The following is a 15,954-nucleotide window of genomic DNA, read 5'->3' as shown; positions in this document are numbered from 1 at the left end:
GAATGTTCATATAAACAAAGTGTTCTAGATTAATTCAATGACGAATAAAAAAGGCTGCAAAAGTGAGACCAGTATACTAAATGTTTAATCGTGTACCTTAAAACATTTAAAAAAGCACTAAGTTTTCTAGTGATGTTACACTCTATAAACAGTTTAATCAGAAATGGTACAGCATGAGTATATTTGTGATGTTGGTTTGGACAATACCTAATGATGAGGACCAGTGAAATATTATATACCACTGCGGAATTGTTAAACCATTATAGAAAGAAGAAATTTGACAGTATGTATCATGTTCTTTCCCTTTGATCAAGCAACTGTATTGTGGATCCTAAAAAAATCATTTGAAATGTGTATAAATTTATGATAGAAAATGGTAATAATCATTGTCAGCGAAATTAAACAGCATTAATAGTTTAGGCATTAACATAATAGGACGGTACATTCTGAAGGAAAATGCATCATCAAGAAGATCTGTATATTCATAACATGGGAAAAAAATCCATGAAACAGTACACGCATTAAAAAAAAAAAAATCTCTAAACATATCTGTCTCCGCACTTTGGTGGGTAAGATCTTAAGAAAACAAATGAAGCTCCGGCTCTTGGGGTTAGAACTACTTCAAATTCCGGTTTTGGTTAGCTGTAGGATTCTGAGCAAGTTCCTTTCCAATTTAGTAATCCAGCTGTAAAATGGGAAAAACCAGAGCACCTACATCGTGAGGTGTGAAGGTTAAATGAAGGTGTCTAGCGCGCCGCCTAAATACATTTTACTCGTTGCAATGTCTTCCTGCGTCTCTCAGAGTAGCGGAGAATCGGAAATTAATATTTAGGAATGGGATGACTTAAGCAAAAGCTCCAAGAAGCAAGACTTGCCAACTTGCCTTGTCCAAACACTTGGGTTTCGATTAGGCCGGCGGGGCCGTGGTGACCCGAGCCCGACCTTACCTGTGAGCGCGCAGAACGTGCTCCAGGGGCGGCGGCCGGGCGGGACTCCCGCGTACCCAGGGTCGTTTCACTCACCCGTCCCCCCAGGCCTAGCCAAATAAGGCCTCAGAGTCGCCCCCCCGCCCCGTTTTCTCCCTCGGGCGTCGCGGAAAGCTCGACCTGTCCCCCTCCGAAGCGGAGCCTACGCTGAGGGGCGCTGGAGAGTGATGGGGGCCGCGACCAGGCGCTCCATCGCTCCGCCGGCTCGCGTCACAGACTACAGTCCCCAGCGGGCCCCGCGAGCTCCGAGTGTCCCTCAGGCAGGGCCCGGCGGCTGCGCGGGGCTGTACTTTCTCCCGTGCTCGGGCACAACCTTCTCTTTCTTCTCCGCGATACAGGCGGTTACTGCTTGCCGCGGCTTCCCCCGCCCCCCGGCTTCCGAGAAAGGCCAGTCGCCAGGGGAGTCCGGCTCTCGGTGGCAGGTGGCGCGCGGACCCGACCAAGAGGGCGGAACCGGCGGGGGGGGGGGGCGCAGGGCCTCGCGCGAGGTGACGACCTCGGGCACGTCGTGGGCAGTCCCTCGGCCGGCGGCGGGAGGGGAGGGAGGGAGGGGGGCGGGGGCCGCGCACGCGCGGCGCGGCCTTGGGCGGGGCCTCGGGCGGCTGCACCGGGCGGAGGGTCCGCCGGTCGGCGGCTGTGAGGGGAGCCGCCGGGCCGGCGGGGCGGAGACGCGGGAGGTTGATGGGGGTTGCCTCGACCTCGGCCTCAGTCTGTAGCACGGCTTCGGCCACGCCGACGGAGATGGTGCCCTGGGTGCGGACGATCGGGGAGAAGCTGAGGCAGCGGCTGCGGCTGGATGTGGGACGCGAGATCTGCCGCCAGTACCCGCTGTTCTGCTTCTTGCTGCTCTGCCTCAGCGTCGCCTCCCTGCTTCTCAACAGGTAACGCCACGGCGCGGGGCTGGCGGGCGGCTGCTCGGCCAGGCCGCGGACGCGGGCGGGGGCCGCTCCACTGGGGGGGAGCGCCCGGGCTGCGCAGCTGCGGGGTTGCGGCCGGCTGCGAGGCCTCGGGAAGGGCGGCATCGGGGAGCTGGGCGGAGCGTGCGGGCCGGAAGTGCGAGAGGGGGTGGGGCGCGGGGCCGTGCCCCCTCTCCTGGGGCCGGCTCTCCCGGGACGCCTGTCCCCGATTCTTACCTACTTTTCACCTGTTTCTTAAAACCTGGTGCTCCATCATCGCTGCTTTTCAGAGGAGTGAAATCTGTAGGTGCGTCGCAATTTGAGACCTTGCAGGGGCGGTCCAGTCAGCTGACGAAGGAGGGTTCCAGGTCTCCTAGCAGCCCCGATTTTAGGCTGACTCCCCTCGCTCTCAGCACAGGCGTGAGCACACACACGCACGCACAGTCTTGCAGTCGAGGCGCGCACACACAGTCTGAGAGTCGAAGGGCGTGCGCGCACACACACGCACACTTTTACAGCCGCAGTGCGCGCGCACACGCGCAGTCTTACAGCCTAAGCTTGCACACATGTACACAGTCTTACAGCTGAAGCGGGCGCGCACACACGCACAGTCTTAGAGCCTAGGAGTGCACACACGCATGCAGTCTTACAGCTGAAGCATGCACACAGGCACACACACAGTCTTACAGCTGAAGGGCATTTACGCACACAGTCTTACAGCTGAAGCACAGATACGTGCACACAATCTTACAGCCTCAGTGTCCGCACGCAGTCTTACAGCCGAAGAGTGTGCGCACATACACACAGTCTTAACAACCAAAGCACACACACATGCTCACACAGTCTTAGAGCTGAAGCGCTCCCATGCACACACAACCTTGCAGTCGAAGCATGCACAAGTGTATGCACACATGCACACGATATGGCAGCCTAAGCATGCACACACACACACTTGTACAGCTGAAGCACAAACACACACAATCCTCAGACTAAGGGCTCACACACAGTCTTGTAGCCAAAGCTTTCCTCAGAGTGGTTGGTTAAAACGGTTGCTTTAAAGATTTGTTGAATACAAGTCAGAAAACAAAATAGTACCCGTCTCAGTATTTCTAGAATATTCCGGAAGGGAAGATTGAAAGTTAAAATTGATATGTTCAGTTGACATTTTGAGATGGGAAGGTTCTGCCCCTGAAATAAATTTGATTTCATTCAGTTAGCTATTTCCAGAAATGATAACGATGAAATAGGTAGTAGAGGAGAACTTTCCTTCAGATTATTTCCAGATTTGCTCCTGGTGGAGAGAAGTCTGAGACACTTGTCAGCAACAGCACCTACATGTTTTTTCTGATTTTTTAAAAAAGATTTTATTTATTTATTCATGAGAGACACAGAGAAAGAGAGAGAGAGAGGCAGAGATCCAGGCAGAGGGAGAAGCAGGCTCCATGCAGGGAGCTGGATGTGGGACTGGAGCCTGTGATTCTAGGATCACGCCCTGGCCTGCAGGCAGACGCTCAACCGCTGAGCTACCCAGGCTTCCCTTTTCTGATGTTTTGTGCATGAAACCATCCATAGTCTTTATTTTGGGGTAGTTGATCCCTGAAGATAGGAATGGGAAAGCATTCACCAGGAATTTGGTGATTTATTTATGTTCTAAGGTACCCATTTCCTGTGACTGTTAGAATTGAATTTTTTCCGTAGCCATATTGCTTTCTTCTTAGTTCACTCTGGATTGATATAATACTAGGTTTATTTATTTTTATTTTTTTAAATATAATACTAGGTTTAAATAGCAGTTGATATTTTACTGGAAAATGTGCTTTGATGGTGATAGTAAGATATTTGATTTTAGAAATATGGAGGAAGGGCAATCTTAACAGAGTTGAAATGAATTATTAAGTACTTACATGCTTTCGGTAATCTGGAAGGTATTTTAAGCTATGAATAGCTTTAGTATGAAGGATAGGTAAACTCTGTGATTAGTAAGTATTGTCCAGGAATTCTTAACCCATCTTTTTTCGTAGATGGGTCAGTTTAGGTGTCCAAGGATGGGCATGCAAGATCCGATTGAACTAGATTTCTGAGGTCGCCTACTTAATTATAGCATCTAGGTGTTCTTCCTTAAGAAATCATAAGATACCATCTGATGTTGACCCTGTATCTTTATTTGTATTATGCAAAGAAAGAAGGATATATTACGTAACTGTTATCTCTGATTGGTTGGATTTATGAGTGAAATTGTTTTTGCATATATTTTTGTGTATTTTTCCTTTGTTACTGTTGAAACCAGTAAAAGTGACTTTAAATGTCATCGAACTGTCTAGACTGAAAGAATGGTTAGGTACCTTGGGGGGCCTGGGTCAGTTGGTAGAGCATGGGACTCTTGATCTCAGAGTTATGAGTTCAAGTCCCACATTGGGACTAGAGTCTACTTAAAAAAAAATGATTAAGTACCCTTTCCAAGGCAAAAGCTTTTGTGTTTTTTAAAAAAATATTTTATTTATTTATTCATGAGAGACACACAGAGAGACAGGCAGAGACACAGGCAGAGGGAGAAGCAGGCTCCATGCAGGGAGCCCGACGTGGGACTTGATCCTGGAACTCCAGGATCAGGCCCTGGGTTGAAGGCAGCGCTAAACCGCCGAGCCACCTGGGCTGCCCAAGGCAGAAGCTTTTGGAATGTTCAAGACAGTGTATATTGTATGCTTTTCAGTGTATTGTGTGATTTTTCTTTAGCATACGTGTGTACATACATATGTACATATAAACATGTATGTTTATGTATGCTTTGGCTGTCTCTGGAAGATTGTTGTACAAGAAAATGTCCTTTCTGGGAGTGGAAAATACTAGGTATATCTATTTAGAAATTAAAAAATATATATAATATAAAAATAAAAATATTAGGGGTATAATGATGAAATGAGAAGAAATGGACACCTTCAGTAAGTGATTTCTTGGGGTGCCTGGCTGGCTCAGTTAGAAGAACATGTTACTTTTGGTCTTGGGGTTGTGAGTTTGAACCTCACATTGGGTATAAAGATTACTTAAAAAAAATATTTGGGATGCCTGGGTGGCTCAGTGGTTGAGCGTCTGCCTTTGGCTCGGGGCGTGATCCCGGGATCTGGGATCAAGTCCCACATCGGGCTCTTTGCAGCGAGCCTGCTTCTCTCTCTCTGCCTGTGTCTCTGCCTCTCTCTCTGTGTCTCTCATGAATAAATAAATAAAATCTTTATAAAAACATATATACCTTAAAAAAGTGATTTCTACACATTTCACCAGTTAGTTTTTAGCAATAACTTTAAAATAAATTTTCCAATTTGAAATCTTTACTGGTTAGTATGGAGATTTGGAGCTTTCCCTCTATATGGTTAAACTTAGAATAGTACTCTTTTAAAAATTTATTAATCTTTTTTAAAAATTTTATTTTAAATAGTCTCCACACCCAATGTGGAGCTTGAACTCATGACCCTGAGATCAAGAGTCACATGCTTTATCGATTGAGCTAGCCAGGCACCCCTGAGATTTTTTCTATTATAGTCTTGAAACTTTAATTCCTAAAGGTCTTTCAAGGTATTATTTAGTATATAAATTTTTCTTTCAATATGAATTATCTGTGGAAAGATAAATAGTTCTAACTTTTGACTATTTTAAGTGATTTGTGGAAGGAATAGAGTAACATACTTTATATATTTCAAATTATGATATCACTGTTACAGTATTGTTAGGGAAAACTAGGAGTATAGATATAATTATATTCACCGATTGTGTTGAATATTTGAGTGTTATAATAAGGAATATTTTAAGTTAATGCTAGTAATAATAACAGTAATAATAGCTAACTGACACTTTGAGTGTTTTGTTTGGCTCAGATACAACATTAAGAGTTTTTTTTTTTTTTTTTTATTGAGGGGATTTATTGTTGTGGCCGAAAGTTTTGAATCTGAGTGTCATTGTAAGAATTTGATTCTGCCTCCTCCATTAATCAGTTATTTGACTTTGGTTAAGTGATTTAACTTTTATCTGTCATAGCCTCCTCATCTGTAAAATAGGGCAAATGACATATCAGATAAAAGGCTAGTATCTAAGATCTATAAGGAACTTCTCAAACTCAACACCCAAAAAACAAATAATCCAGTTAAGAAATGGGCAGAAGACATGCACAGACATTTCTCCAAAGAAGACGTACAAATGGCCAAGAGGTACATGAAAAAATGCTCCACGGCACTTGGCATCAGGGAAATACAAATCAAAACCACAATGAGATGCCATTTCCACCAGTCAGAATGGCTAAAATTAACAAGACAGGAAACAACAAATACTGGCGAGGATGCAGGGAAAGGGGAACCCTCTTACACTGTTCGTGGGACTGCAAGCTGGTACAATCACTCTATAAAACACTATGGAGGTTCCTCAAGAAGTTAAAAACAGGACTGCCCTCTGACCCAGTAATTGCAGATTTACCCCAAAATACAAATGTGGAGATCCAAAGGGGCACCTGCACCCCAATGGTCATAACAGCGTTGTCCACAGCAGCCAGACTGTGGAAAGAGCCAAAATGAAAATTGACAGATGAATAGATGAAGAACATATGGCGTATGTATACGATGCAATATATAGCCGTCAGGATGAATATGAACCATTTACATCGACATGGATAGATCTGGAGGGTATTATGCTGAGTGAAATAAGTCAATCAGAGAAAGACAATTATCATATGGTTTCACTCACCTGTGGAATATAGGAAACTTCTTCTCGTAGGGGATGAGAGGAAAACTTGAATGGGAAGGTCATCAGAGAAGGAGAAAAACCATGAGAGATTCTTAACTATGGGGAACAAACTGAGGGTTGCTGAAGCAGAGGTGGATGGGGGGTAATGGGTGATGGGTATGAAGGAGGGCAGGTGATGTGATGAGCACTGGGTGTTTTTTTTTTTTTTTTTACTGGGTGTTATTCACAACTGATGAATTATTAAATACGACATCTAAGATTAATGATATATGTTGTTGGCTAATTGAATTTAAATTCAAAAATGAATAAAAAAATAAAGATAATGAGCTATTTAAAAACATGCCTTTCTTATGATTTATTATTCTTTATGATAATACTGCTAATTTTAGTTAACTAATATTTCACTTAATATTTTATTTTATTTTATTTTTTAAAAGATTTATTTATTTTGAGAGAATGAGACTGAAAGAGAGTGGGAATGGGGGAGGAGCAGAGGGAAGGACAGAGGGAGAGATTCTTTTTTTTAAAATGTTTTTTTAAAAGATTTTATTTATTCACAAGAGACACAGAGAGAGGCAGAAACACAGGCAGAGGGAGAAGCACGTTCCATGCAGGGAGACCGACATCGGACTTGATCCCGGGTCTCCAGGATCACACCCTGGGCTGAAGGCAGCGCTAAACCCCTGAGCCACCCGGGCTGCCCTACTTAATATTTTATAAGTAAAATAGACCTAATGATTTTCTTATATTGTCCTTATCTGGTTTGGAAATTAACATCATATTAGTCCTTTTAAATTAGCAGTTTTTTTCTCATTTTTCTTTCCTGAAGTCATCTATATAGGATAGGGATTATTTGTCTCATTTAAGTTTGGTAAAATCATTTGGGCCAGGTCTCTTTTTTGTTTGTTTGTTTTGTTTTTTGCAGCCAGGTCTCTGATTGCTGTTTTAATACCTGTAATGATAATTGGTCTATATAAGTTATTTAGTTCTTCACTTGCTAATTTCTAACATTTTTGGTTTTTTTTCCAAAAATTTGTTCTGTAGGTTATCCACTTATGAACATAGTTGTTTGTAGTTTCATTTTTCATTTCAGTATTAACTGTCATTATTTCTTCTTCATTCTGTATTTTGTATATTTGCATTCTTTTTCTTTTATTCCTTGATCTGTCTTGCTAAAACTTTGTCTTTTTTTTTTTTTTTTTTTAATATTTTGTTTACTTATTCATGAGAGACACAGAGAGAGGCAGAGACAGGAGAAGCAGGCTCCATGCAAGGAGCCTGATATGGGACTCAATCCCAGGATTCTGGGATCACGCCCAGAGCCAAAGGCAGATGCTCAACTGCCAAACCACCCAGGCATCCCAAAACTTTGTCTTTTTTATTAGCTTTTGATTTTGGAAATTTCCAAGCATACATAGAAAAAAAGAGAGTACAAAGAACTTCTAAGCACCCATCACTCAGCTTCAACAACCGTCAATATTTTGCATATTTGAAAAAAAATCTAATCTTCCTCCATTTTAAAAACTTCTACACAAAACCATAACCTTAAAATAATTACCAGTAATTGGTTAATAAAACCTAATAACAAGTCTTCAATTAAATTTTCATGTGTGAAAATTTGTAGTATATACTAATCAGAATCTAAAATATGTCCACTTATTGTATGTGGGAGCTACATCTCTTAAGCTTTTATAAATCTCTTATAATTTAAAATAATAGTTGGCAAAATTTTTTGGTGAAGTGTCAGTAAATATTTTAGACTTCGGGATACATCAGCTCTATGCCCCATATTCTTTCTTTTTTTATAAAAGATTTTTTTTATTCATTCATGAGAGACAGAGAGAGAGAGAGGCAGAGGGAGAAGCAGGCTCCATGCAGGGAGCCTGACGTGGGACTCGATCCCAGGTCTCCAGGATCAGGCCCCGGGCCGAAGGCGGCGCTAAACTGCTGAGCCACCCGAGCTGCCTCTTAAAGAACCGTTAAAGAATGTAAAAACCGTCTTAGCTTAAGAGTCATACCAAAGCAGGTGGCATTTGGCCCACAAGCTGTACATTGTTTACCTGGATCTGCTTCTCCGCCCTCGCACTCCCCTCCATTGACTTGAAGAAACTGGGTCATTTGTTCACACTTTTGCTATTAGGTTCCTCATGTCTTTTTTTTTTTTTTCCCCTTACCTGAATATTTTTTGTAGATAAAGTGTTAGATTTATAAGTTTGATTAGATTTAGTTTTTTTTTGGTGGGGGGGGCATTGCGGGAATATTTCAGTGATGCTGGGTACATCTTATCACATGAGAGGTTAACTCCACATAAGATGGAGTTGCCTTCTTTTTTTTGGATTTGGATAGTGACAGCTAAGACTTTGCCCAGCAGGCCTCTTTGGTTTTACTATTTATTTATACCCTAGTGAGTTGCTTCATTATAGCTTGCAACATGATGATTTTCTCATTACTTGCATATTTTAAATTTTGAATTTTTTCTCTTTTTTCTTTCTTTTAGAATTGCTTTTTTCACCTGCTGTGTCTATTTAGTTATAGTAAAGTATAGCTTGGAGCACCTGGGTGGCTCAGTTGGTTCAGCATTTGGCTTCTGCTCAGGTGGTGATCTCGGGGTCCTAGGATCAAGCCCTGGGGTGGGCTCCCTGCTTGTGCTTCTCTCATTATCTCTATCTCTCTCAAATAAATGAATAAAACCTTTGAAAAAAAAAAAGTACAGCTCAAATTGGGAAAGTAGGATAAATTCAGTTAGAGGTTTGCTTATTTTTAAAATTTTTTCCAAAACCCAGCTTAGATTTTATTTTCTCTTTCCTTTGTTGTCTACTTTACTGATTTCTTTATTTTTTTTAAAATTTTATTTATTTATTCATGAGAGACACCCAACGAGGCAGAGATACAGGCAGAGGGCGAAGCAGGCTCCATGGGGAGCCTGATGTGGGACTCGATCCCAGAACTCCAAGATCACACACTGAGCAGAAGGCAGACACTCAGCTGCTGAGCCACCCAGGCATCCCTACTTTATTTTATTTATTTATTTATTATTTTTTTCTTTTTAGTTTATTCATAGAGACACACAGAGAGAGAGAGAGAGAGGCAGAGACACAGGCAGAGGGAGAAGCAGGCTCCGTGCAGGGAGCCCGATGTGGGACTCGATCCCAGGTCTCCAGGATGACGCCCTGGTCCGAAGGTGGCGCTAAACCGCTGAGCCACCCGGGCTGCCCCATCCCTACTTTATTGATTTCTATTCTATTTATTGTTTCCTTCCTTTTAATGTGTTTGGGTTGTATTTTTTCCCCCAGCTTTCTGAATGCTTAACTTGTTGGTTTAATATTTGTCTCTGATCAATGCCAGGTTTCTCAACCTCAGCACTATTGATAATTTGGGTTAGATATTTTTTGTTGTTGGGGAGGGGGGCTGGCCTGTACATTGTATACTAAGCAGCAGTCTTGGCCTCTAGCCACTTGATGTCAATAGTGCACTTTTCCTTTCCCCCCTCCCCACAGTTGTGACAATCAAAAATGTCTGCATATACTGCCAAACACTCCTTGGGGGCAAAACACCCTTGGTTGAGAACCACTGGGTTAGTGCATTTAAGGATATAGATTTTTCTCCTTAATACCTTAGTCGTTGCTTGCTTTAGTTACAGCCCATACATATTGCATGTAGTGTTTATTGTCGTTCAGCCTAATACAGGTCTACAATTCCTAATCTGTAATTCCGAAATCAAAAACTTTTCCCCTAAATTTGCACAAAGTACATTTGATCACAAAACCTGACCTGAACAGACCTAAGACTATAGTCTTTGTTTCTGACGTATTTTATTTCTTACTGCTTTTGTGTTTTGCTGCAGAAATATTAATATCTAATTATGGAGTACTATATTAGATCTCATTGGGAGTATTATATATGATATACATACTATGTAACTTCAAAATTCCTAAAAAATTCTGAATTGACTCATGTTTCTCTGGGTCAAAATGATTTTTGGTAAGCTGCTGTGGACAAGAATTTGATAATTTCCTCTCTGAAATACCTCTATAATTTGAGTTAGTTTCTAAGCATAAGATGTTGTTTTTTGTTTTTTTGTTTTGTTTTATTTTTTGTTTTTTGTTTTTAAAGCTTGATGTCAAGCATGCTATTTTGGTTAGAGTAAAGCTTTGTATACAGGAATGAGAAGAGAGGTGCCTGGCCGGCTTAGTCAATAGAGCGTGGGAGTCTTGATCTCAGGGTTGTGAGTTCAAGCCCCATGCTAGGTGTGGATATTACTTAAAAAAAAAAAAAAAAAGGACTGGAAAGAAATAAGGGTAGGAAAGTGAACTGGGGCCAGATTGAAAGGAACCATAAAGGTTTAAGAGGTTTTAATTTTTTTTTTAATTTTTATTTATTTATGATAGTCACAGAGAGAGAGAGAGAGAGGCAGAGACACAGGCAGAGGAAGAAGCAGGCTCCATGCACCAGGAGCCCGATGTGGGATTCGATCCCGGGTCTCCAGGATCGCGCCCTGGGCCAAAGGCAAGCGCCAAACCACTGCGCCACCCAGGGATCCCCGGTTTAAGAGGTTTTAATTTTGTTGTGCAGGCAACATTATGACCAGGCAATTCATCTGGTTTGGTGACTCAGCCTTTGTCTCACAGCTTTTTTTTTTTTTTTTTTTTTTAGATTTTATTTATTTATTCATGAGAGAGAAATATATAGAGAGGCAGAGACATACGCAGAGGGAGAAGCAGGCTCCTCTTGGTGTCCATCAAAAGATGAATGGATAAAGAAGATGTGGTTTATGTATACAATGGAACATTACTCAGCCATTAGAAACGACAAATACCCACCATTTGCTTTGACGTGGATGGAACTGGATGCTATTATGCTGAGTGAAATAAGTCAATCAGAGAAGGACAAACATTATATGGTCTCATTCATTTGGGGAATATAAAAAATAGTGAAAGGGAATTAAGGGGAATGGAGAAAAAATAAGTGGGAAATATCAGAAAAGGAGACAGAACATGAAAGACTCCTAACTCTGGGAAACAAACTAGAGGTGGGTGGGAGGTGGGGGTGACTGGGTGACGGGCGCTGAGGTGGGCCCTTGATGGGATGAGCACTGGGTGTTATTCTATATGTTGACAAATTAAACACCAATAAAAAATAAATTTATTAAAAAAAAAAAAAGCAGGCTCCCTGAGGGAAGTCTGATGCAGGACTTGATCCCAGGACCCCAGGATCATGACCCAAGCCAAAGGCAGATGCTCAACTGCTGAGCCACCCAGGCGTCCCGCTTTTTTTTTTTTATTTAAGATTTTATTTATTTATTCATGAGAGACCTGGGGGGGGTGGGCAGAGACAGGCAGTCCTAATCTCTCACTTAATTTTAAGATATTTGATCATATTAACTATATTGTCCCTGTTGAGTTTTTTTTTTTTGCCTTGACAGCCTTTATGACTTGATTCTTATTTTTTCCCCCTAGCTCTTCTAATTACTAGATTCCTTTATAAATTTCTCTTGCTCTGCTTATTTCTTAAATGTCTATTATTTTTTAATTCTGCAGCTCCTCCCTGGTCATTTCATTTATTCCCGTGACTTCAGTGATCTTTATGTGATAACCCCCAAACTCTTTTCTTTAGCTCATATTCTCTGCAGAGATTTAGACTACCCAATATTTAGCTACTCATGAAACATTTCTACTTGACACGTTTTTTTTTTTAAGATTGATTTATTTGCAAGAGAAGGAGAGAAAGTGTGCAGGGAGGGGCAGAGGGAGAAGGAGAACCTCCACAGACTCCCCACTGAGTGGAGCTCTACTCTGGGCTCAGTCCCAGGACCCAGAGCTCATGATCTGATGCTCAACCAACTGGGCTATCCTAGTGCCCCAACTCCTTGCCATGTTAAGATAGTTGAGATTTAGCAAGTCCAAAGAGAACTAATTTTTTACCTATCCCTTCTGCTCACATTAAGCAGCAATTTAGTCCTCTTAATTCTTCCTCCTAAATGTTTTAAAACAATCAGATTTTTAAGTCTTTCCTAGCATAGGCTATCCTTTGAGCCCTGTAGATTACTTCAGCTTTCCAATTAGCCTGCATGTTTCCAGTTTAGGTTATTCTCCATTTTACAGCCAGAGTAGTCCTTTGATTATACAGTCTAGTGATACTACTCTCTCTCTCTCTCTCTCTCTCTGTTTTTTAAGATTTTATTTATTTATTTGAGAGAGAGAGAGAGAGAGAGAGCAAGAGAGATGACAGAGGGAGAGGGAGAGGGAGAGGGAGAAGCAGATTCACCACTGAACAGAGAGCCCATCACAGGGCTTGATACCAGGACTCCAAGATCATGACCTGAAGCTGCAGGCAGACGCTTAACCGACTGAGCCACCCAGGCACCCCATCCTTCTTAAAACTTATAAAAATTCCTAAAATCTTAAAACTCTTCATTGAGTCCTGGGTATTACTCAAGACTCTTAGTGGTGGATGACAGAAACTAAATTCAGGGGATCCCTGGGTGGCTCAGCGGTTTGGCGCCTGCCTTTGGCCCAGGGCGTGATCCTGGAGCCCCGGGATCGGGTCCCGCGTCGGGCTCCCGGCATGGAGCCTGCTTCTCCCTCTGCCTGTGTCTCTGCCTCCCTCTCTCTGTGTCTATCATGAATAAATAAATAAAATCTTAAAAAAAAAAAGAAACTAAATTCATACTAGGTTTGGCAAAGAGTGGAATCATTGGAAGGTTATGTAAATGCAGAAAGAATTGGAATGTAGCTAGACTAGGCCTCAAAGACACATAGAACCTGGATTTAAAATACAACTGATACTTTCTTCACTTCCTTTTTTCTCTTTCTGTGGACTGGCTTCATTCTCTTCTCACTGCATAGTGATTTGTGGACTGAAGAACTAGCCCCAAAGTTTGTGCTTTATATAGTGACCAGTTAATAAATATAATGTGGTAATTGGAATTTGAACTGTATTGTTGAGGGATTGGTTTTCACAAAATCATGGTAATGGAAATTTGTGTATATCAGGACTGTGCAATATGAGGATTGCCTGTATTAAGATACATTAACATGACTTATGATACCGTATTATCTGGCTTCTTCTTTTTTTTAAGATTCATCTTAAAACTACTTCTCTTTTTGGAGCTCTGCTCAGATCTTACTAGTTCATGTAGTTTGCCCAAATTTGAATTTCCATGCCTGTTCCCTAGTCTCTCATTTCTCTACCCTATTCTCTCCTGTTGGGCTCTCCTACTCATTCTTTTAAAATTTTCTGTAGATACTGCTTTCTTTGAAAAAAGCTTTTCTGTCCCTTTAAATTTGGGTTGTATATTCTGCCTGAAGTATTTCCATCTCCTATATGCCTTCTCTGTCATAATACAGAACACATGGTCACACTGTATTGTGCTCATTTACCTGTCACATCTACCAGGCCATGTTTTCCATGCATGTAGAAATCATGGCAGTGCTGTTCCTGACTGTATCCCAAGAGCCTAGACGAGGTGGCCAAAATAATAGGCACTCAGTAAAGTTTTTTTAGTTTAATGATACATAATCAGACTTTCGATGGGGTACAAATAGTAAAATATCATTGGAAGGTATTCTGGAAGAATATAGTATAGGCTAGTCAGACATAACAACCTAGGTACCAAATTATAAAATATTGCGAATTTATACTTTCTTATACTTTATATGAAATCTGTATTTGATAGCATGCATTCTGTGATCCTTCTAGTTAAATAAATACACTGCAGACATCATGATTGGAGATCTGTTTTTAGTCTGATATGGTAGGTGCTTAATAAATACATGTTAAATCAATGAAGGGACAACTTAAGTTTTAAACTTTTTTTGGTTGTAATAATTATTTTCATTTATTTCTAAGGTATCTTCATGTTTTAATGATCTTCTGGTCATTTGTTGCTGGAGTTGTTACATTCTATTGCTCATTGGGACCAGATTCTCTCTTACCAAATATATTCTTCTCAATAAAATACAAACCGAAGGTAAAATTTATGTGTTCCTGTTCCTGTTTTTAAGAGTCAGTATGTATTACCTATGCTGTTTGATATTATTACTGAAAGCATATTAAAGCAGTGATTTAAAAAATCCATCTTCTATTATTTAATGGAAGATATCAGAACATATTTGAAATGCAATTTACATATGTGTATATTTTTAAGGTATGCAGTAAAAAGAAAATATAAAATTCTCAAAAAGTTGGGATCCATAATTTTAGATACCTAACTGCATATTCACTATGAAGATAATAAATTAAAACAGAGGTCCCCAAAGTTGATTATACAGTAGAATCACCTGGGGAATCTTTGAAAAAAGAGAGAGAGATTTCTAGGCTCTTTTATCAAATTTTTCTGGAATAGTTCTTGGGTAGGGCCTCATAATCAGTATTTGTTAAAAGCTTTCTGGGTGATTCTGAGGCACAGACACAACAATTAGGAACTCTGGATTAAATTATCTTAACCCTGTTAATTTCCTAAATGTCTTATTAGCTCTATTAAAAGAGACAAAAATAATCAGGCAGTTTTCCTTAACCAAAATAATTTGTATATTTGAAATTTCATTAGGGTGATACTGTATTGAATCTATCTCTAGTAGGCATAGTCATTAGTGTGTAGATATTTTGAAGTCTTGCTTAATAATTCAAGTTGATGCAGTCCTTCTTCTTAGGTTTATTGGTATTTCTACTTAGAAAAAACAAAAGGAAAGTGATGCCCCATATTTGGTCAGAAATGTTACTAATTATTACATCTCTTCCCCCCTTATTGAAGTTACGGTTTTGGAGAAATAGGAAATAGTTTTTTCTTACATGTCTGCAGTAGAATATCATTTCCAAATATAGATTGATTTTTTTTTTATAATGAGCATAAAAACTGACCTTAATTATATGCTTGGAAATTTGGTTTAGGTATTGCGTTTTATCAGGTACTTTTTCTTATTTGGCAATTTAGCCAGTAGAATTTATTACAAAGAATGGTTTCAGTGTTATGGCAGACAATAATAATTTAAAAATATTCTCTGAATATATAGATTGATTAATAAGCTTTTGAAAAGTTGATTCTCTTTACTAAAGATTATGTGTAAAGTAAACACAAATCTCTCCTCTTCCCCATTTCCCTTTTTTAGCAGTTAGGACTTCAAGAATTATTTCCTCAAGGTCGTAGCTGTGCTGTTTGTGGTAAAGTGAAATGTAAAAGACATAGGTAAGTTACACATTTTGTATTTGTTGATCCTTCCAATTACATTTTGGATATCAAGCAGTTTAATTGTATGATTTTCTTTAGGCCTTCCTTACTACTTGAAAACTACCAGCCGTGGCTAGATCTGAAAATTTCTTCCAAGGTTGATGCATCTCTCTCAGAGGTA

At 40.5% G+C, this 15,954-nt stretch overlaps 1 protein-coding gene across 18 annotated transcripts in view; it reads left to right on the top strand.

Annotated features, from left to right (window-relative positions):
• Window positions 1-973: 973 nt before the first annotated feature.
• Window positions 974-15,954, top strand: part of SNX14 (sorting nexin 14) — a 74,521-nt gene continuing 59,540 nt past the window's right edge. For 3 of the 18 annotated variants that reach the window (XM_072736677.1, XM_026007449.2, XM_026007450.2), the window contains exons 1-4: window positions 1,575-1,867; window positions 14,456-14,576; window positions 15,715-15,791; window positions 15,873-15,951. In XM_072736677.1, coding sequence (XP_072592778.1) covers window positions 1,668-1,867; window positions 14,456-14,576; window positions 15,715-15,791; window positions 15,873-15,951 — 477 coding nt within the window. In that variant the 5' untranslated portion in view covers window positions 1,575-1,667. Of the gene's footprint in view, window positions 1,475-1,555; window positions 1,868-14,455; window positions 14,577-15,714; window positions 15,792-15,872; window positions 15,952-15,954 lie in introns of those variants that run through there. The other 15 variants (XM_072736685.1, XM_072736659.1, XM_026007451.2 and 12 more) reach the window with 11 other exon arrangements.

Source organism: Vulpes vulpes, chromosome 1, assembly GCF_048418805.1.
Source record: "Vulpes vulpes isolate BD-2025 chromosome 1, VulVul3, whole genome shotgun sequence".
Taxonomy (NCBI): Eukaryota; Metazoa; Chordata; class Mammalia; order Carnivora; family Canidae; genus Vulpes; species Vulpes vulpes.
Note: the sequence above shows the minus strand (reverse complement) of the source record. Positions and strands in the feature narration are given on the sequence as shown.